This window comes from Dryobates pubescens, chromosome 8 (assembly GCF_014839835.1).
Source record: "Dryobates pubescens isolate bDryPub1 chromosome 8, bDryPub1.pri, whole genome shotgun sequence".
Classification (NCBI taxonomy): Eukaryota; Metazoa; Chordata; class Aves; order Piciformes; family Picidae; genus Dryobates; species Dryobates pubescens.
This window is the reverse complement of record NC_071619.1, coordinates 36,551,719-36,572,474: the sequence shown is the minus strand read 5'-3', so window position 1 is coordinate 36,572,474 and position 20,756 is coordinate 36,551,719. Positions and strand designations below refer to the sequence as shown.

The 20,756-nt window shown below is 45.8% G+C and overlaps 1 protein-coding gene across 2 annotated transcripts in view; it reads left to right on the top strand.

Moving 5' to 3' along the window:
• The window catches only part of LSAMP (limbic system associated membrane protein), a 396,186-nt gene that overhangs the window by 239,875 nt on the left and 135,555 nt on the right, over positions 1-20,756 (top strand). For both annotated transcript variants that reach the window (XM_009908127.2, XM_009908134.2), the window contains exon 3: positions 16,320-16,445. In XM_009908127.2, coding sequence (XP_009906429.1) covers positions 16,320-16,445 — 126 coding nt within the window. The remainder of the gene's footprint in view (positions 1-16,319; positions 16,446-20,756) is intronic.

The following is a 20,756-nucleotide window of genomic DNA, read 5'->3' as shown; positions in this document are numbered from 1 at the left end:
GCGAGGGACATACCAGTAATTTCCCAGTAGGCCAAACACAGCTTCCTCTGTGCAAACAATGAAGCAGATTAAAGCTGCCCTCGACTTTAATACAGTGCCACAGCCTGAGGGCACTACAGCTGATCTGATTTGGGGGCCAGTCAGATCAGATTGGAGCTCAGCTCAGCGAGATCCCTGTTCTCATTTGATATCAAATTGAAGGCAGCCAACAGAGCTACACCACACGGCTCAGGGGACTCCAGTCAGGACAGCTTTGTCATGCCTGTTTGGCAGCTTACAAACCACCAGCCAAACAAGAGCTCTTGAAGGGGCTGGGAGTTTCAGGAGCAAATGGCAGTATATGTGTATGTAGAATGGAGTGGAGTGGAGTGGAGTGGAATGGAATGGAATGGAACGGAATGGAATGGAATAGAGTAGAATAGAATAGGATAGGATAGGAATAGGATAGGATAGAGTAGAGTAGAGTAGAATAGAATAGAATAGAATAGAATAGAATAGAATAGAATAGAATAGACCAGGTTGGAAAAGACCTTCAAGATCATCAAGTCCAACCTATCACCCAATACTATCTAATCAAGTAAACTATATGAATATCTATACATATATGCACATTTGCCACACCTTCAATACTGTGTTCATTTTGGGGCCCCTCACTACAAGAAGGACATTGAGTTGCTGGAGCAGGTCCAGAGAAGAGCAACAAAGCTGGTGGAGGGTCTAGAGAACAAGTCTTATGAGGAGAGGATTGTTTAATCTGGAGAAAAGGAGGCTGAGGGGAGACCTTCTCACTCTCTACAACTACTTGAAAGGGGGTTGGAGTGAGGTAGAGCTAGGTCTCTTCTACAGGTTGGACTTGATGATCTCTGAGGGCTTTTCCAACCTTCTTGATTCTATGATTCTTCCTAGTATCAAGTAAAAGAATGAGAGGAAATCACCTGAAGTTGGACCAGGGGAGGTTTAAATGGCTTATTATGAAAAAATTCTTTACTGCAAGCATGGTCAGGCATAGGAACAGGCAGCCCTGGGTAGTGATAGAGTCACCATCCCTGGAGGTGTCCAAGAAATGTGTAAACATGGCACTTTGGGACATGGCTAATGATGGTCTTAAGTTGGCAGTTGTACTCAATAATCTTAGGGGTTTGGTTTCCGAACCAAAACAATTCTATGACCACAGAATCGTAGAATCAATAAGGTTGGAAAAGACCTCAAAGATCAAGTGACAACTAAACCATGGCACCAAGTGCCACATCCAATCCCTTTTGGAACACCTCCAGGGGCGGTGACTCTACCACCTCCCTGGGCAGCACATTCCAGTGGCCATTTACTCTTTCTGTGAAGAACTTTCTCTTCACCTCAAGCCTAAACCTCCCCTGCTGCAGCTTGAGACTGTGTCCTCTTGTTCTGGTGCTGGTTGCCTGGGAGAAGAGACCAACCCTCTCCTGGCTACAACCTCCCTTCAGGTAGTTGTAGACAGCAATAAGGTTTGGGATTCTAAGTATGTATATATTTAATATGTATGTATACACAGAGAGTTACCCACTTATGTTAGTTTCATTCCATATGTTATTTCTCTGTGTGAAGCAGTCAAATGCTATGCATGTGCACACACATTTCTAGCTTTACTCTCCCCATTCCCTTGACAATTGGAAGTCTTCAGTGTTTCACTCAAACTGGACAAAAGTAGCTTCTCCACTTGTGTGGCTGAAGGGAATGTGTTTGAAGGTACTTTTACCTGAGGGAGGAATCTGAGATTTCCTTCCTACTTCCTTTCCTCCTCTCTGTCCAAGCCTGAGCCTATTAGTGGAGCACACAGCAGCAGAGACCATGGGAGGAATGAACAGGAACATGCATTTTTGAAGTGTTTGAAGTGTATGAAATATAGCTCATTTGACCTTCAACAAAGTGGACAAAAGTGAACAAACAAAACCTTATCTTTACCCTTGTATCCTCAAAGGCTAGAATTGAATTGAATTGAATTGAATTGAATTGAATTGAATTGAATTGAATTGAATTGACCAGGTTGGAAAAGACCTTTGAGATCATCCAGTCCAACCTATCACCCAACACCATCTAATCAACTAAACCATGGCACCAAGCACCCCATCCAGTTTCTTCCTAAACACCTCCAGTGATGGTGACTCCACCACCTCCCTGGGCAGTTCATTCCAATGGCCCATCACTCATTCTATGAAGAATTTCTTCCTTCTTTCTCTTGGTGCATTGCCTGGAAGTTGGTTGAGCTCAGCTCATCGCAAGGAAGAGTCAGTGGATTTGTCTCATTGCATGCGTGTAAGCATCTTTGTATGTCTACAAATGAGGTCACAGGGGGGCTCAGGTTGCCTTAGAAATTAGCCTCTGCAACATCTAGGGTCCATGGCTGATTGGAGAGAGGTTTTAACAGGAGCTGACCATCTTCCATGAGCACAGAAGTGACACAAGCTCTTGATGTGGGAGATGGTGAACTAGGGGAAAGAAAGGAAGGGAGTGAAGTGGTATATAAATAAATGCGTTTCTCAAACAGATGGAACAGTCTGGGGAGTTTGAATAGTAGGGGGAGAGAAAGCATGTACCTACCCCTCATGTGGGTGGCTTTGGGCTCTGCATTTTGCTGCCTGGGGAGCAAGTGAGGAAGTTATGTTAGTTTTCCAATTCCTTATTCACATCCAACAGACTTCACTGGAGTGCTGGGAGATGGCAGGAGCCTGTGAGCTCCTCTTGTAAGAAGTGTGCAGGATGCTTTACCAAGTTAGTGACAATCTCCTGAGGTCTGAGGAGGCACCTTAGCACAGTTCTTCCTTGGTACAGAAAGCCAAAGCTCTGCACCTCAGTGCTGTGCTTCCAGCTTCAAAGTCAGCAGAGGGCTTCATCTCCCTCCCAGCTTTCTATCACAGCACCCTTCTGTGCCAGAGATGTGATTTCCATCTGTTTTCCTTCACATTCCCTCATCCTTTTGGTGCTAACTGTGCTCAGTGCCCTCTGCCTCCTCTCACACCAGGGTTATTTAGCTTCTTGTTCTCAACACCTTCTTCTTGTTCTCAACACCTTCCCTCACGCATCAAGGAATGGCCTGAGGCACACACCATGACAAAGGCAAGTGTCTGCACTGTTCCCCTTAGACTCCCTGTGAGCCTCTCCCCTGCATTTCTCCTTCTCAAACCAGGTCTTTGACTCTGTCAACCTCTTTACATTCCTACAGCACTACTGGGTGGAAAGCTTGAATCCAAAATGAGCTTTCCTCCCAGCATGATGGGGAAGCACATCTCCTTCCCTGTTGTCACTATTGCCTTCCTGAGGTAACTAATGAATTGCTTTAAGTCTTTAAATGGACTGCTGTTTCTTCTTTCTGTCAGCACTCTCTCACTCTTGACTTGCAGTGCAGTTTCAGCTCCAATGAATTTATTTGCATGACAAGGCATACAGGTGATGCCAAAGTGGACAACTTAATTCATCAAGTGCTACTATCTTTCTCTCATCAACACTCTTCTGTCTTTCCTTTCTTTTTACCCCCTCCTCAGCTCTTCTTTCTGTCTGTCTTATTTTTCTGTCTGTCTCTCCCTCCTTCTCCCTCTAATAGTCTCCCCAGGTAATAGTTAGCTATCTCACACTGAAGACAGTCTGTCTCTCTTGGCAAACAGAGCCATCAATCAGAGGGCTCACCAGAGAGAATTGGTCTTTACAACACGTTGGCTGTTTTCTTGCCTTTGCAGCAGGCGTGGGAGTGGTGGTTAAGGGCAGTAGTCTTCAAACCGACTTGCAGAAACCACCTTTTCTTTCAGGTTGGTTTGGGAAGAGTGAACTGTTGTGTCACAGGAACAGAGGAGAGGAGAAAAGCCCATCAAACCCAGATGTGTATAGGCAGCTAGAAATAATCATTTCAGAAGAAATCCAACATCTTGACAAAGTCCCCTCAGAGGATAAAGTCTCTGTTAAACAGAGTAGCAAATGATCTCTCCTTTTTGTCCCCCCAAGCCCCATAATCCTTTTTTTGGCATGGCAATTGCCAAAGTATATAAAGAAAGAGACAGATCCCTCAGGTATCTGTCAGCACTAGATACAATCTACCCAGGACAGTGTGTGTGTGACATTTACTCCTCCATACATCATGTGTAGGCCCAGGATATAGTGCCACACTGTATTTGCACCGCGTCCCTTGTGCCTATTTGTCACGCACGTCTGTGCCCGACCAGGTGGCAGGTTGATCCATAGTGTGATGCCATCTTGGTTATATCTCTGCCTTTCCCCAGTCTTTGGCAGAGTTTTCATCATTGCATTCTGATGCAAAGTTTCTTCATTTTTGGTTTTTCATCACTCCTTGTACTTTCAGGAAATCATTTTTTCAGGCTCCAGCCTATCATGACAGTCAGAATGGAAAGTGAATGAGTGGATCCCTATCATCCATCAGTTTCCCTAACTATATTGATTACACTTCTATTCCTTTTCAGTTTGCACAGTGTTATGTGGGTCCTGCTTTTTCTCTTGGGTTTATGAAGAGTGGGGCTGTTTGTCTCCTCCTTTGCATTCTTCTTCATGTAGAATAGATTAGAATAGATTAGGATAGGATAGGATAGAGTAGAATAGGATAGGATAGGGTAGGATAGGATAGGATAGGATAGGATAGGATAGGATAGGATAGGATAGGATAGGATAGAGTTAACCAGGTTGGATGAGACCTTTGAGATCATCAAGTCCAACCTATCACCCAACACCATCTAATCAACTAAACCATGGCACCAAGCACCCCATCCAGTCTCTTCCTAAACACTTCCAGTGATGGTGACTCCACCACCTCCCTGGGCATCCCATTCCAATGGCCAATCACTCTTTCTGTGAAGAACTTCTTCCTAACATCCAGCCTAAACCTCCCCTGGTACAGCTAGAGACTGTGTCCTCTTGTTCTGGTGCTGGTTGCCTGGGAGAAGAGACCAACCCCCACCTGGCTACAGCCTCCCTTCAGGCAGTTGTCCTCCTCTGAGGAGGAGTTGTCTCCTCTGAGCCTCCTCTTCTCCAGGCTAAGCAACCCTAGCTTCTCTCAGTCTCTCCTCATAGGGATGTGCTCCACATTCCAATGTGAGGCAAGCAAAACATCTGTCCATTTTGAAGAAGACAGACTTGCCCTCCACTGGGGGAATAGAGACAGCCAGTGTTTTTATGTGTCTTGGTAAAGCTTTGGGCTACGAGGAATAAGCGTCATGCCTGACAGTCTGAGAAAGTTTTTCCTGTAATTGAAATGGCACCAGGATTGTGTTTACAGAGCAAAGCTCTTGGAATCCATCCCTCCCTTCCCTTGTGGTTGTCTTCATGTTTACAGCACATCTTTGCCACATAGCAAAGCTTGGAAAGGAAACTGGGGGAATCTTCCAAGAAGTCAAGGTGCTGCTGCGTGTGGCTGAACCAAAACAGAGCCCTCTCTTCTGGCAGGGAACTCTCCTCCACAAGAAACCTTAGCTCTTGATTTGTGGGGAGGAGATCACCAAAATCACATCTCAGCTCTAGACAGTTTCTTGCTTTGTTTGAAGGAGCCTTTACTTCAAGACTATTGTGTTGGTTTTTCCCTCTTTTCTGCTGGATCAGACTTGTGTGGATGAGCATTTCTGACAGAAGGGATTCTTTGCCATGAACTCTTTGGCTTTCCCTTCTCGGATGGCTGATGATAACACCCTGGCCTTCAGGAAATATGCCTCCACAGCTATCACCAAGCTCAACAATGGCTAACAACTGAAGGTCTCACAGCTGACATTTCATAGCTGCAAGTGCTGTGGATCCAGCACTAGTGACAGTGCAGGAATGTGCTGAGCTAAAAAATTGCAGAGTTGCACTTTCAGTCTTTTTCATGCACAATATTTGTGGGGTTGTTTGGTTTTTTTTGGAGATGGGCATGTATTTCAGGTTCACTCTTGCTTGAAATGTTTTTGGTGGGGCTTTCAGCATCAGAAGAGGCAGCTGCTAGGACATTAGTCTTCTGACTGCTGATCTGACTACTTGGTGAAGCAGCTCTGGTGGCTTGTGTTACAGATTGTTCATCACTTGCTGAGCTCAACAAAGTGAATCCTTTTGCTGGGGAAACAGCAGTGTTTTTCTACTGGAGAGCAGAGTTGTAGAGCAAGGACAGTGTGCAGTACTTTATACTCTTCTCCACTCTTAACACCAGAGTGAATTTTATCCAAAGCATGTACAAGTCCAAGTATGGGATTATTAGTTTTGTTCTTTATACCTTTTGACTGGAAGAAAAACCAGAATGCTGAGCACTCAGCTCCCCTAGAAGCCTCAAAGCAATCTTGAAAAAAATGGTTAGAACAAACCATCCTGCTCCATTTTTCATGTAAGGGAGGAAATCCTGCGAATAAAAGATGTTCCACATGTACCAGATGCATTTGATTTGAGTGAGAGGCTTGTCATTGAGAAGCTGGCTGTCTCAGTTGAAACTGAGCCAGATCCTCGGCTGTGTGACATGCACAAGACACTTCGAGCGTTGTATTCACCACTCTCTAACTTATCACAGGGGCTGTGGGAATAACCATGGGCAGCTAAAGGAATCTGAGAACGTGGTTTGGAGAGAGCTGCCTTTCCTTTTCAGTCTCTGTGTGTGTATGTCCATTGGGTGGTTCTTGAAGCCTGTTCAGTTGTACCTTCTGTCCCTAGTGAGCTGAACATAAGCAGCAGCATAAGATCTGAAAACAAACAAATAACCAACCAACAGAAGAGCCTGGCTCTGTTTCTCCTGCATGATGGACAATGTTATCTTCATCCAAAGTGGGGTGTTAGCTAAACTTAACTTCCTCTCCTTCTTGAAATTCTGAGTCATCTTGGAGGCGTTCAAAAAGGGATAGGACGTGGCACTTGGTGCCATGGATTAGTAATCATGAGGTCTTGGGTGACAAGTTGCATTGGTGATCATAGAATCATAGAATCAACAAGGTTGGAAAAGACCTCAAAGATCATCAAGTCCAACCTGTCATCCAGCACCTCATGATTACTAATCCGTGGCACCAAGTGCCACGTCCTATCCCTTTTTGAACACCTCCAGGGACGGTGACTCCACCACCTCCCTGGGCAGCACATTCCAATGGCTAACAACTCTCTCTGTGAAGAACTTTCTCCTCACCTTGAGCTTAAACTTCCCCTGGCGCAGCTTGAGACTGTGTCCTCTTGTGCTGGTTGCCTGGGAGAAGAGACCATCCTCCTCCTGGCTACAACCTCCCTTCAGGTAGTTGTAGAGAGCAAATAAAAGGTCTGGGGGAGTATATAAATACACTTGAAGCAGAGACCAAAAGCTGTATTCATCGGCAGTCCTTAAAGTGCTTGAAATTAGGTGGCATTCCAAGGGTTAATCCCTGGGGATTAGAGCAGCAAGCACTTCTGTTGTTGTTTACACATGTCCTGTGAAGAAGGCTGTGTTTTCACAGCAGGCCTCTCTAGGAGGGTTAGCCATAAAGCCTTTGCAGATAGTTTTACAAGCGGAAAGAGCCTGAGCAGCAGGAATGGCAAATGTGCAGAGCTGTCCTTTAAAGAGATGAACTGCAGATAAGTGGATCACTGCAGTCCTGGCATAAATTTGATATGTTAATAGAAAAGAAAAAGAAGTTTTGCAGCAAAGAACCCATACTTTAAATCCAGAGGTCTAAATCTGGTGATAATGGGATATCAGGCATACGCCTGACTTGTGCTTTGGGCTTTCATTTACATGCTAAGCATGCAACAGAGAACCTGCTCTCCTGGGCTGCACAAAGTGGGTTCATGACCTTGTGCTTGGTGGGAGGACTCTAAAAAGCCATGTGTGGGTGAAATGCTATCAGCATCTGACCATGGCTGGGGCTCAGTCTTGGAGCTGGAACTGCTTTAGGGTAAAACACTGATGTTGCCAGGTGGGGGTTGGTCTCTTCTCCCAGGCAACCACCAGCAGAAGAGGACACAGTCTCAAGCTGTGCCAGGGGAGGTTTAGGCTGGCTGTTAGGAAAAAGTTCTTCATAGAAAGAGAGATTGGCCATTGGAATGTGCTGCCCAGGGAGGTGGTGGAGTCACCATCACTGGAGGTGTTTAGGAAGAGACTGGATGGGGTGCTTGGAGCCATGATTTAGTTGATTAGAAGGTGTTGGATGATAGATTGAACTGGATGATCTCAAAGGTCTTTTCCAACCTGGTTTATTCTATTCTATTCTATTCTAAAGCCGAGGTGGTAAGCTACGAGCAGGAGCTTTTATCCTTGCCCCACAATGTCACATTAGTGCACTGAAACACAAGGTTGGCTTGAGATACAAGCTATTATTTTTCTCTCCATTTCTCTCTAAAGTCAGGAAGTGAAATAATTTCTCTCTTGAAAATTCAATGGAGATAAGTTTTTAAAAAGTAAAATTAGTAAGAATGAGGTCTAAGCAACAGAGCTCAGTTCTGTGCTGACTTTTCCAAGAGCTCATAGTTGGGACAGTTCAACAGGTTGACACTCCATGCTCATCTCTACTAAGAAACAATGTACTGGAAGTGTTTCCCATGCAATTTAATGCAGAAAAATAGTCCAGAAAACTGGTGATTGAATGAGGCAGAGCCTTCCTTTGGATAAAGTTGTTTGGCTTCTCAGCTCTTACTGTGAAATGCAGTGAGCTCTGACATGGTACCCAGCTCAGCAAACTGGGAAGGCTTTCCACATGGCTTTGATTTACAGCATCCTGTCTGCTTCTCTGCTCCCAGGCAGTGCAATACATGCAGTCCCCATCTGGGTTAACATAATTTCCTGTGTGATAGCTCAGTGAGTGAGGCTCAGCTACACAATGGGGGGAAGCTCACCAAGATGCAAGGCCCAAGCTTGCAGCCTATGTCCCCTTCAGCGCCTCCTCTCTTGGCATCAGCAATGATGCTTGGGTGGAAATCTGCCATGCTGGGGCAGACCAGTGTAGGGTTGAGAACTCTAGATCTCTGAAGTGGTTCCCATTCTCTCTCTGGGATAGATTGTTCCTTGAAGGATGTGGCAAGGCACTCCCTTTGAGACAATGGAAAGAAGCAATTTATACACCTTCTAAAAACACTGTACTGTGTATCGAGAGCTTGTTGGTTCCCAGGGGCTTGAAAACCAAAACCAAGCCTTCAGTATTCACCTCTACTTCACCAGGAGCTTTAATGCCAAGAGATACCCTGGCAGAGTGAAGCAAGACTAGCAGAGCAGAAGGCCAGAAGGATGTTTCAGAGTCCACTCTCTTTAATGAAGTTCAACAACTTCACTCTCTGCCCTCCTGCCCTGGTGACAACTTCGTCTCCCTCTGGCTGAGGCTGTGGCGCTGTGACATGAATTAGACCGTGAAAAACACATCTTGGGTCTCATGTCACATTTTGTCTGCAAAGTGCTTCAGAAACATTAGCATGCAGCATCCCAAAGGGTGTCTGGATCTTACTTTCCAGCCCTCAGCTTGCTCCCTTTGCGCACCTAAGCAGCAACAAGCTGTTTCTCGTTATGGTTGTAAAGAGCTGTGATTAGCCTGCTGCACACATAAGAGGGAAATTAAACCATTTAGTTGTGTTTAGCAGCTCAGTCCCTTCTTTAGGCCCTTCTCTCCCTACTAAACACTTTAACTAAACAATGACTAATGAGGCCAATTTGCTGCCAATTAATTGCCCCAGGAAAGGAACCCTAATAATGGTGAGCAAGGTGGCAGCTCTAAAGCATTCAGGGGCCTTATGATGGTCAGCATCCCCCTTGCCTCCTGCCTTGGGCTTATTACCTTCTTTGTGTTTGTTGCAAAGTGCTGCTAATTGGGAGCTGGGGACAAGGAAATGAGAACTCTTGAGGCTAATTGATAGGCACCTGCGGAGGGCTTTAGTGGTTGGAAAGTTCCTTTGACTTTGGGGAGAAGTCCTGGTGTTTTCTTTTTGCCCTGAAAACCAGGGGCCTCTGTGAATTAGTGGATGGGAGTCTTAATTTTCTCCAACAGATGGGGGTCCTGCTTGCCTATAGAGAGGAAGGTAAATAGGCTGGAGAAGCAGCTAATGAGGATATATGGAAGGGGTTATGGTGCCTTTCTCCATTTGTATCCAAGGTGCCCTTCTTGGGGCAAGCAGTTAGAAAGAACATTTACATGGAGCTTATGGGCTTGCTTAGGAATTTTCCATACTGTTTGCTTTTGTGTCTTGGAGGGAGTAAATACCTGTAGTTGTATCTTAGGTCTGTAGGGTGGGAATAAGAGCTCTGGAGGATTTTTTTAATGTCATTGGGGGCTTTTTGGCAAAATACCTAACTGTTAAGCAAGCTTGTAATTTCAGAGTGGGAAGTAGCTGCTCCATGGTATTAAAATGCATCTAAGGGTCTTGTGCTAAGCTCTGTTTGCCCAAGGGGAGCAGTAGGGCCACCTGACTGTGAATTTCATGTCAGGTGTGTGGAGATAGCTCAGAGCCATCTTCTAACTAGATCTTCATGTCCCTCTGTGTTTTTCATTCTACCATATGCAATTTGGGTTCCTAATCCCGTGTTTATTGCCCTTGCTCACAAAACTACCCTCCTCTTGCACCAAGGTCTCGCGTGAAGCATCATGAAAGCAGAGTGCAACCAATGCAGAAGCTGTTCCCTATGCCTGTAAATAATCCTTGTGTACAAGTACCACTTCTGCTGAGCAGAGGTTCCCATTCCTGCCACTCTGTGGCTGTGCTGCACAGATGAGCTGATGAAAATGAAGGTATCCCTGGAGGTGTTCAAGAGGGGATTGGATGTGGCACTCGGTGCCATGGTTTAGTCAGGAGGTCTCTGGTGACAGGTTGGACTTTATGATCTTTGAGGTCTTTTCCAGCCTTGGTGATTCTGTGATTCTGTATCTGAACTGTCTGGGAGCTGTGGTATGGTCAGTTCCAGTTTAAACTAAGTTAGGAAAAGGTCTTCAGAAGTTTTGCTGGTTATACCACAGAATCATAGAACTGTTGAGGTTAGAAGAGACCTTTGAGATCATAAAGTCCAATTGCTTGCCTAGAGCTAGCAACTCCACCACCACTGCTAAGGCACAATCACTAAACCATGTCCCTAAGCACCACATCTTTTAAATACCTCCAAGGATGGTGTTTCCACCACTTCCCTGGGCAATGTGTTCCAGTGCTTTATAACCCTTTCTGTGAAGAAATTTTTCCTAATGCCCAACCTGAACCTCTTGCCCTGCACAACTTCAGTCAGGGTGGCCTTGATGCTTTCTTGTTCAATCCCCCATCACACCCCTCAAAAAGTACTTGGGAGCTGACCTCCTGGATGCGGATTCACATCTCTTAGCCATTGGGCTGGCTGATTTACTGGAAGATTAGGGGTGTAGCACTACTCCTTGCCTGCTTTCAAAGCCTTGAATGATAAAGCTGATTCAGCCTGCCCACAAGATCCCCGGTAAATATCTCAGGAGCAGTTTTGAGCTCTGAAGGTTTTGGTCATAAAAGACAAGGATAACACGAGCAGATGTTTGTGCGTTCTCTTGTTTGCAGTTTCCTTGCTGCCTCCTGTGTGCGGCCCTTGGTTGGTAATAACTGCTCTAGTGGGTGTTTTTGAGACACAGTAATGTTTTGTGGAAACAAATCACTTGCTTTCATCTCAAGAGCAACAGTGATTGCACTGGGGGAGTGTGCTCTATTTGTCATGTCTCGGTCTTTCTTATTATTTAAATTAATGTGCGTTGCAGTTGTCATAAAAGTGAAGGATTGACAGCGATTACCTAGGATGGGCTTGGTGCAAGCAGGTTCTGCAAGTGCCTGTCCTGCATGGCTCTATCACTGTACCTTGCCTGGGACCTGAATTCCCACACCAGCTCTGCCCTTGCAGCCCTCCTGCCCTGCTGCCTCCCTGCCCCCCTGCACTTCCATTCCAGGGTGCCCCACAGCATGTCTCCCCTCTTCTTCTTCCTGCCTTGCAGGCCTTCTGCTCTTCCAATGTGAGCTTCTCAAGGAGAATGGCTGCTTTGGGGATTTTTTACTTACTGTCAGTGACACATGAGGTGAGATGCTGAGCTGGCATCAGCTTTGTGCTGTAGAAGTGGAATGTAGAACAAACACATATATGAGTTTGAAGCCATTCTTCTCAGAGCTCATTTCCATCTCTCCAGAATCTGTCCCTGGCATGTGCAGGGCATCCTACCTCTCCAGGGATGGAGCAGTGGGGTACTCTATGCTGTTTCATGTCAGTCTCTGATCCCTGCCTTATCCAGGTATCTTAAGCACGGGGCAATGGTTATCCCATATTATATTTATGATGAAAGGAAGGAAACCAATCTGGTGATTTTATCTTTTTCAGTGGTACCAGAGAGCCATAGTCCCTGAAACCAGAAGGGTCCAGCACCAGCCTGGTGTTCTCTGAAAGGACAAGTTGTTAGGCTGAGTATGTGAATGTGCTGTAAGGCTGTAGTGCCTCCCCTATTGAGGGTCTACAGGCTGTGTTTTTGCCTAGAAGAATGGAATGGAATGGAATGGAATGGAATGGAATGGAATGGAATGGAATGGAATGGAATAGAATAGAATAGAATAGAATCAAGTTGAATCAACAAGGTTGGAAGAGACCTCAAAGATCATCAAGTCCAACCTGTCACCACAGACCTCATGACTAAACCATGGCACCAAGTGCCACATCCAATCCCCTCTTGAACACCTCCAGGGATGATGACTCCACCACCTCCCTGGGCAGCACATTCCAATGGCTAACGACTCTCTCATTGAAGAACTTTCTTCTCACCTCCAGCCTAAACTTCCCCTGGTGCAGCTTGGCTCAGCAGATTGAGCTGTAGGACAGTCCTAGCAGAACAGTCCAATGCCAGATGAAACAGCTGAGGAGAGAGCAGCAAAAGCCACTATAGGGCATCAGCAGCAGAGGTTCAGTTAGGTTATGTGCACCCTGCCACTTTCCAAAGCCATCAAGTCATTTTAGTTTGCAAAGGATCAATTAAACTTTGCACATACAAACAGATCTGACCATGCTGACCAAATGTCCAGGAGGAGAAGCATATGTCCAGATGGTCCTATCAGGCTTGCCACTTTTTCAGATGAGGGAGAAAATGGCATCCAAGGCTGAAATCCTGTTAGGAGTGTAACGGCTGGTTTCTTTCAGCTGCCACCTCGGTCAGAGGGCAAGGAAAGGCTGAGAGAAGGGAGAATAGGGCAGGAAATAATTTCCCTGTGAATTTAAAACCTGGTTTGGCTTCATTTACTTAGAATCCAAAGCCAGCTAGCATTAAAAATGACTGGATCTTAGTGGACAGTAATTTAACTCAGATAAAAAGTCAGCAACTTTTAATTTTCAAGGTGTCAAGCCAGCATGTTAAAATGCCAAAACTGTCAGCACCAGCAACAGTTAGCATCACCTCCTTGGCACTTGTCATTACTTTGCACACACCTTTTAAGTATGGTCTTAAAATGAGAAGCTTCAACCTTATTATTTTTTCCCACATGTGGGTTGTGTTGTGTTATCACAGCTCCCAGACTGCTGGAAGAAGGGTTGCTGAGAATAAACCCCTCAGGACCAGGATCTTCTGGGTGTCACTGCAACCTTTTGCCCAACCATCCCTTGCCATTTTAGCCTGGAGGAGAGGAGGCTCAGGGAGACCTTATTGCTGTCTACAATTACCTGAAGGGAGGTGGTAGCCAGGGGATGGTTGGTCTCTTCTCCCAGGCAACCAGCACCAGAACAAGAGGACACAGTCTCAAGCTGTGCCAGGGGAAGCTTAGGCTCGAGGTGAGGAGAAAGTTGAATGTTGGACCCCCACATCTCCTGGACTGTTTTCACCCTTGCAGCAAATACCAGTGTGGTTGAAGTCCCTCGTGGTTGTGCAGTTTCCTTTGTCTTTGAGGCACTTAATCAAATGGTTGGTAGCAGACACCAGCCAGCAGGTGTGAGACTGTGATATCCTCTGATCCTTACACCTAAGCTTGCAGCTAGTTCACTGCTCAGAGCTGAGTTCACTGAAGCCATTCCTTTGCAGAGAGCACTCTTCATTTCCTTCCCTTTCCAACCTCTTTCCTGAAAAGCCTGAATCCATCCCACATGGTTTATAGCCCTGCATATTTGTGTGGTTTTTTTAACCATGGTACTTGCTTCGATGCACAGGCATTTGAAATGGCTCCCAGCTGTCCTGCTTTTGCAAGGGGTGTGTGAAAACCTTGCCTGGTTATTTTTGGTTTCCAGTTGCTTCCTCACTGCTCTCCATGCTGTCACTTCTTCTTCCCAGGTTATGGCAATCCTTCCCCAAATGTGCCTGTCTTAAGTCCCTCCTTGCCTAGGTCAGTGAGCCTGTTGGATCAGCCATGTCTGCCTTGTTGTGTTGGAAAAGACCTGTTCCTGCTCAGAAGCTCCTCTTCCTCCAAGGGGATCCCATGGCCATAGATGCTGAAGCACTGACCATGAGTCTGGGGAATACAGAGAGGTGCTAATTAATTGTAGGATGTAAACAGTATCCCACTGAATCCAGTAACAGAGCTGGAAGTGGTGAGGTACTCTCTTCAGGCTTCATTTCCTTTTTCCCACCTAGCTCATAGGCAGCTTTTCCTCAGAAGGACCATCAGCTACTCCTGCCAAGGCGGGGTGGGGGAGGGAGGGGAGAGGGGAGGTTGCTGTCTGTTTACTCTGTGGTTAGCAAACCAGAAAATGATGTTGTTTCATTCCTCACTACACACAAATTTGGAAGCTAAAGCTGTAAAAAGATAAACAAACTTTTGGAAGATTCCTTTTTAGTCAAATTCCCACGCCACCTCCAGCGGGTGAAAAGTGGAAGCGTGAAATAGATGGGAGAGAGGAGGAACTACAACAGCCGGGAGAGAGGAGGAACTACAACAGCCTGGTCTGATTGGTGGCCAATATGCTGACATGCTCCACTCTGGAAGCTACCTGTTCAGGTCCCAGCATGCTCACTTTGGTCCTGTGACACAAACTCTGTTAGCATGGAAGGTCTTTATGGATCCTGAATAGGATAGGACAGGATAGGGTAGGGTAGGGTAGGGTAGAGTAGAGTAGAGTAGAGTAGAGTAGAATAGAATAGAATAGAATTAACCAGGTTGGAAAAGACTTTTAAGATCATCGAGTCCAACCTATCACCCAACACCATCTAATCAACTAAACCATGGCACTAAGTGCCCCCATCCAGTCTCTTCCTAAACACCTCCGGTGATGGTAACTCCACCACCTCCCTGGGCAGCACATTCCAATGGCAAATCTCTCTTTCTATGAAGAATTTCTTCCTAACATCCAGCCTAAACCTCCCCTGGCACAGCTTGAGACTGTGTCCTCTTGTTCTGGTGCTGGTTGCCTGGCAGAAGAGACCAACCCCCACCTGGCTACAGCCTCCCTTCAGGTAGTTGTAGACAGCAATAAGGTCTCCCCTGAGCCTCCTCTTCTCCAGGCTAAACAACCCCAGCTCCCTCAGCCTCTCCTCCTAGGGTTTGTGCTCCAAATCCCTCACCAGCTTTGTTGCCTGAGATGTGGCTGCTCCTGTGAATCTTTAGATGCTACCATGTTTTTAGTGCTATACCATGTGAAGTGAAGTCAAGCCAGATGCTACCTACTGCAGGCAGCCCATGGGGGGATCCCTCTTGGCTGAAAGATATTGCAGAGACCTTCCTGCTGTGGTTGTTGTGCCTTCCTTCAGCAAATTCCCGTTAGCCATGGCACATGTCCCTGCTTTGTCACAGCAGTTGCAATAGAAATGAGCTTAACAACTTTCTAGTCCTGGCGAGCTCTTAAATCACAGAATCAATAAGGTTGGAAAAGACCTCAGAGATCATCAAGTCCAACCTCTCACCCAGCACCTCATGACTAACTAAACCATGGTCAAGTGACACTCCTCACACAGCCTATATTTGTGTTCAAGAGGGGATTGGACGTGGCACTTGCTGCCATGGTTTAGTCATGAGGTCTGTGGTGACAGGTTGGACTTGATCTTTGTGGTCTCTTCCAACCTTAGTGATTCTGTGATTCTGTGTTTGGGATTGCTCCCACTCAGGTGTAGGACCTTGCACTTGCCCTTGTTGAACTTCATGAAGTTGGTTTGAACCCACCTCTCAAGCCTGTCTAAGTCCCTCTGGATGGTATCCTTTCCCTCCATCATGTCAACTGGACCACACAGCTTGGTGCCATTGAGTTCTTTGAGGTTATGTTATGAAGGCACCCACACATATCCAAGCATGAAGCATCCCAGCTGCAGCAAAGGTCATTTCTACCTACAGGTCCTTGAAGCAGTGCCATATATTCTCCTGACACAATTTCAGAAACCAAGGCAGTAATGAGGAGCACAGCCTGGGAAAGGAGTCTGTGGCTGCCTGTAGTTAATATGTGGACAGGTTAACGAGTCAGGCTGCCTGGGTAACCAGATCAAATTTTCTTGTCTTCACAGTTCCACCAAAGATCTCCAACATCTCCTCGGACATCACCGTGAATGAGGGCAGCAACGTGACCCTGGTTTGCATGGCGAATGGGCGTCCTGAGCCTGTCATCACCTGGAGACATCTCACTCCAACAGGTAAGACACCAAACTGGACTCAGCTGTACTGATGATTTGTGAACTGTGCAGTAGTTTCCTTTCTCTTCCAACATCAACAGAACATTTCAGTAGCAATATAGGCAGCTGTGAAAAACGTGGCAAGAATCTCAAATGCAGTGCAAGCTTGTTTTGCGGTGTGAGTTTCCAGGCAGGATAACCAGGCCATCTGAGGAAATGAATGAAATTACTTCAGTAGATGCTCTGCAGAACTGGACCTGTAATTCTGTTTCATTTTAGTCTTCATCTGGTTGCCCCAGTCTTTACTGCTAGTAATGCACAGCATGGTAGTGAAGGCAAAACATTGCTGGTGCCAAGAGAGAGGGGAAAGGATTTCTGATCAGATATTAAATAGAAGAAGTTCTTTCCAAAACCTATGGAATGTGCTTCCCAGTGATTTACCTTAAAAGGGAGAGGCAAACAGTTGATTTCATATTACTGTCTACTTTGGCAGACAGTCTTGCTGTGTCTTGTGAGGTGAATAAAGAAGGCATTTGATCTGCAAGATGAGTGAAGAGTAGGGTGGAGACAGAATAAAGTACAACTCAACAGCTTTGTTCTGCTGTCTAACTGTGCCCTTCACTCTCAAGGATGTGGCAAGCTTGGAAGGAGAATATCCTTTCAGTAGTCAGACTCCATGGGGTTAGCACCTTGGGTTGCCAGGAAACCTTCATCCCCTGAAGATTTATTAGTAGGATGGGAACAGAGATAGTTTTTCCTTCCTCTGTATCATATCCTTTGAGGAAAGGAGAACTCTTTATCTGATTTCTTTTGCCATCATATGTTTAGATATTCAGAGCATTTGATTAGCTCCATATTAATAGGCTTCTGTGATACTCACATGCTTGTAAAGGGTTAAAGAGGTTTTTAGGTAGACAGGGTACCAGCTGTGCTACTGACAGTCAAGATATCTACTGTAATTCAGCATCCAGGAAAAGGGAGAGCATTGCAGAAAGAAGGTTGGAGAGTGCAAGTAAAATCACACAGTGGAACAGAGCTCAATCCAAGGGCTGCATCCAGCAGCTCCTGGGTTTGGAGCCTGTGGTTCAGGTTGGGGTTCCTCAGATTTCCTGTCCCATCCCTTCAGCCAAACCACAGACCTTCTGAATGCTCATGTGTCTGAAAGCCAGATATGCCATTTGTATTTCTGGCCCATTTCTTGCAATACCAAAAGAAGGAAGATGGGGAAAGACTGCCAGGAAAAGATGAGAGGAGCAAAGCTGATGAGGGGAACACTAGCACTCTGTGGTATCATTGTCACCACCTGTCTTTCCTCCTCTGCTCTTTTCAATATTGTGCATGACTGCACCATTTGCATATATAGGGAAACAGAACCTTCCTTTTTTTTAAACCTTTAATTACATATATAGAATCTTTTCACTCTGCCATTTCTGCTCCCAAGATTATTTCCTATCCAATATTCCATCTGACTACTGCACTAGTCTTTCAGTCCTCCATCTAACTTCTCGTGTTCAAGTAGGAGATACTCATTACATAGTCTGTAAGCACAGCATAACATTGTTGAAGTTAAGAGCATTACAAGGCTACTAGCTTAAATCTCCATGAAAACTCTGAGATGATTTCTTTTTTCTCATGAGATCATGAGATGCATTGATCAGAGCAGTATTAAGTGGATGCTTGCCTTGTTACTTTGATTGTACGTTTGTGCTTTGTGGCTGTTTGGGTTTTTCTTTCCAGTTGCACCACCTACTCCATTGTATCAGAAACAGACTTCTTTTCTGCCTTTTGAAAAGGCTCCTCAGGGCAAATCTTCATTCTGGCTATCCCTTCTGGTGAGCAATGTGACTGGAGAATCACAGAATCACCACCAAGGTTGGAAGAGACCTCAAAGATCATCAATTCCAACCTGTCACCACAAACCTCATGACTATGGCACCAAGTGCCACGATGAATCCCCTCTTGAACACCTCCAGGGATGGTGACTCCACCACCTCCCTGGGCAGCACATTCCAATGGCTAACAACTCACTCAGTGAAGAATTTTTCCTCACCTCTAGCCTAAACTTCCCCTGGCACAGCTTGAGACTGTGTCCTCTTGTTCTGGTGCTGGTTGCCTGGGAGACCCCCTCCTGGCTACAACCACCCTTCAGGTAGTTGCAGAGAGCAATAAGGTCTCCCCTGAGCCTCCTCTTCTCCAGGCTAAATAATCCCAGCTCCCTCAGCCTCTCCCCGTAGGGGTTGTGCTCAAGGCCTCTCCCCAGCCTTGTTGCCCTTCTCTGGACACGTTCAAGTGTCTTGATGTCCTTCTTAAACTGAGGGGGAATCCCAACCTTGCTATGATTCTTGGGTCAGTTTTCCTGGATTCAGTTTCCCAACATGTTCAGTTTCCAAACATGTTCCTTCACACTTTATCTCCTGTGCTGTGTATCTCAGGGGTGTTGCTTTATTAGCATCCCTCAGCACCATCGCATTGAGCCCATTGCAATCCATCCTCTGTCCTCCCCTCTACAGGGATGTCTGCCAAGCATCCCTTTCTAAACAAGTAGAGCCAGGGATGAGGGGCAGGAAGTCTGTAGGTCTGTGACCTCCATGTCTCACTGCTCATTGTCCTCTCAACCCATCTGCTGTCTTTCATGGGTACAGAGGAACTTCTTTCAGGCAAACATCTTTGAGCAACATGTAGCCCAATAAGGCACTTGTCCTAAAATGAGGGACAGAAGGGCTTCTTTGAAGTGTTTTCCTTGAGGTTGATGATTAACATGAATTCCAAATCCATTCCAGAGCTGCTGCAGCTGGAAAGACATCTCATCTTGGAATCTCCTTTTTCCAGGTCTGTGGGGCATTTTGGCTCCATTTATGCTGGTTTTGAAGACAACTGCCATGCATCAAAGAGCTGTTTTACATCACTGTAAAGGCTTCTAAAATATATCTCTCTCCCTGGAGTTTTTTTATGGTTAAACTTGTGACTGCAGAGTCAGAAGAATGAGCATTATTGAGCTCGTGTAGGAGGTTTTAATGGACAGGTTGTGAAATTAAAGCAGCATTGGGGGTGGGGAGGGGGGGTGAGAAGGCCAAATTACTTTTTCTTTCTGCAGTCTCCTCAAGGAGTTCATTAGCAAATTTGTCTGCTGTTTCTTTCATTCACTGGCTTCATCAATAGTGCTTGTTGGCTAATCACTTGAGTCAGGGCCAAAGAAATTATTTATTTCTTGTTGGCTGGAAAGTGGAAGATACAAATGCAAAGGGAAAGCAGTGTTGCTACTTATGCAAAGAAGGCAGGGATGCATATGATAGTTCATTTAGATGCTGCTGGGCCTCAGGAGTGATCGTAGCCCACTCATCTGCCTATCTGGGAAGTCAAAAAGAAATGCTTTATAAAATGCTGTATCACTTCCTTCCTGGTCCTTCAATGAGCCATTCAGCTAGGCATTTCTCTCACATCAGCTAGAAGTCCTCAAGCCTTGAAACAACCCATAGGAAAAAGCCTTCTCCTCACCCAGTTAGCTGAAGTGTGGATGGGGCTGTCAGCTGTAGCACTGACACCTGGGAGGAAGGTAGGTAAGGGGGGGAAATATTGTGGTAATTCTGCTGGTGAATGACAATACAGATCAGCTTTGATTTAATGAAAGCAGGAGAGGTGTGCTTGATCTCCACTTCCATTCACTCCTCTTCAGATCACAGAATCATAGAAAATAGAGTACAATAGAGTAGAATAGAGTAGAGTAGAGTAGAATAGAACAGAATAGAATAGAATAGAATAGAATAGACCTTCAAGATCATCGAGTCCAACCCATCATCCAACACCACCTAATCAAATAAACCATGGCACCAAGCACCCTATCCAGTCTCCTCCTAAACAGCTCCAATGATGGTGACTCCACCACCTCCCTGGGCAGCCCATTCCAATGGCAAATCACTCTTTCTATGAAGAACTTCTTCCTAACATCCAGTCTAAACCTCCCCTGGTGCAGCTTGAAACTGTGTCCTCTTGTTCTGATGCTGATTGCCTGGAATAGTTTGAGTTGGAAGGGACCTTAAAGATTACCCAGTTCCATTCCCCCCACCATGGACCAGTACACCTTCTGCTAGACCAGGCTCCTGAAGGCCTTGTCCAACCTGGCCTTGAACAACTCCAGGGAGGGATCATCCACAACATCCCTGGGCAACCTGTTCCAGTGTCTCATCACCCTCACTGTAAAGAATTTCTTTCTAATATCCAGTCTAGTTCTGCCCTTCAGATGACTGCCTGAGTTTAAACAGAGCAGTTGGGGAGAGACAGGCAGACCCTTTTCTTCCTTATCTGGCAGGCAATTATGCCATAGGACACTGGCAA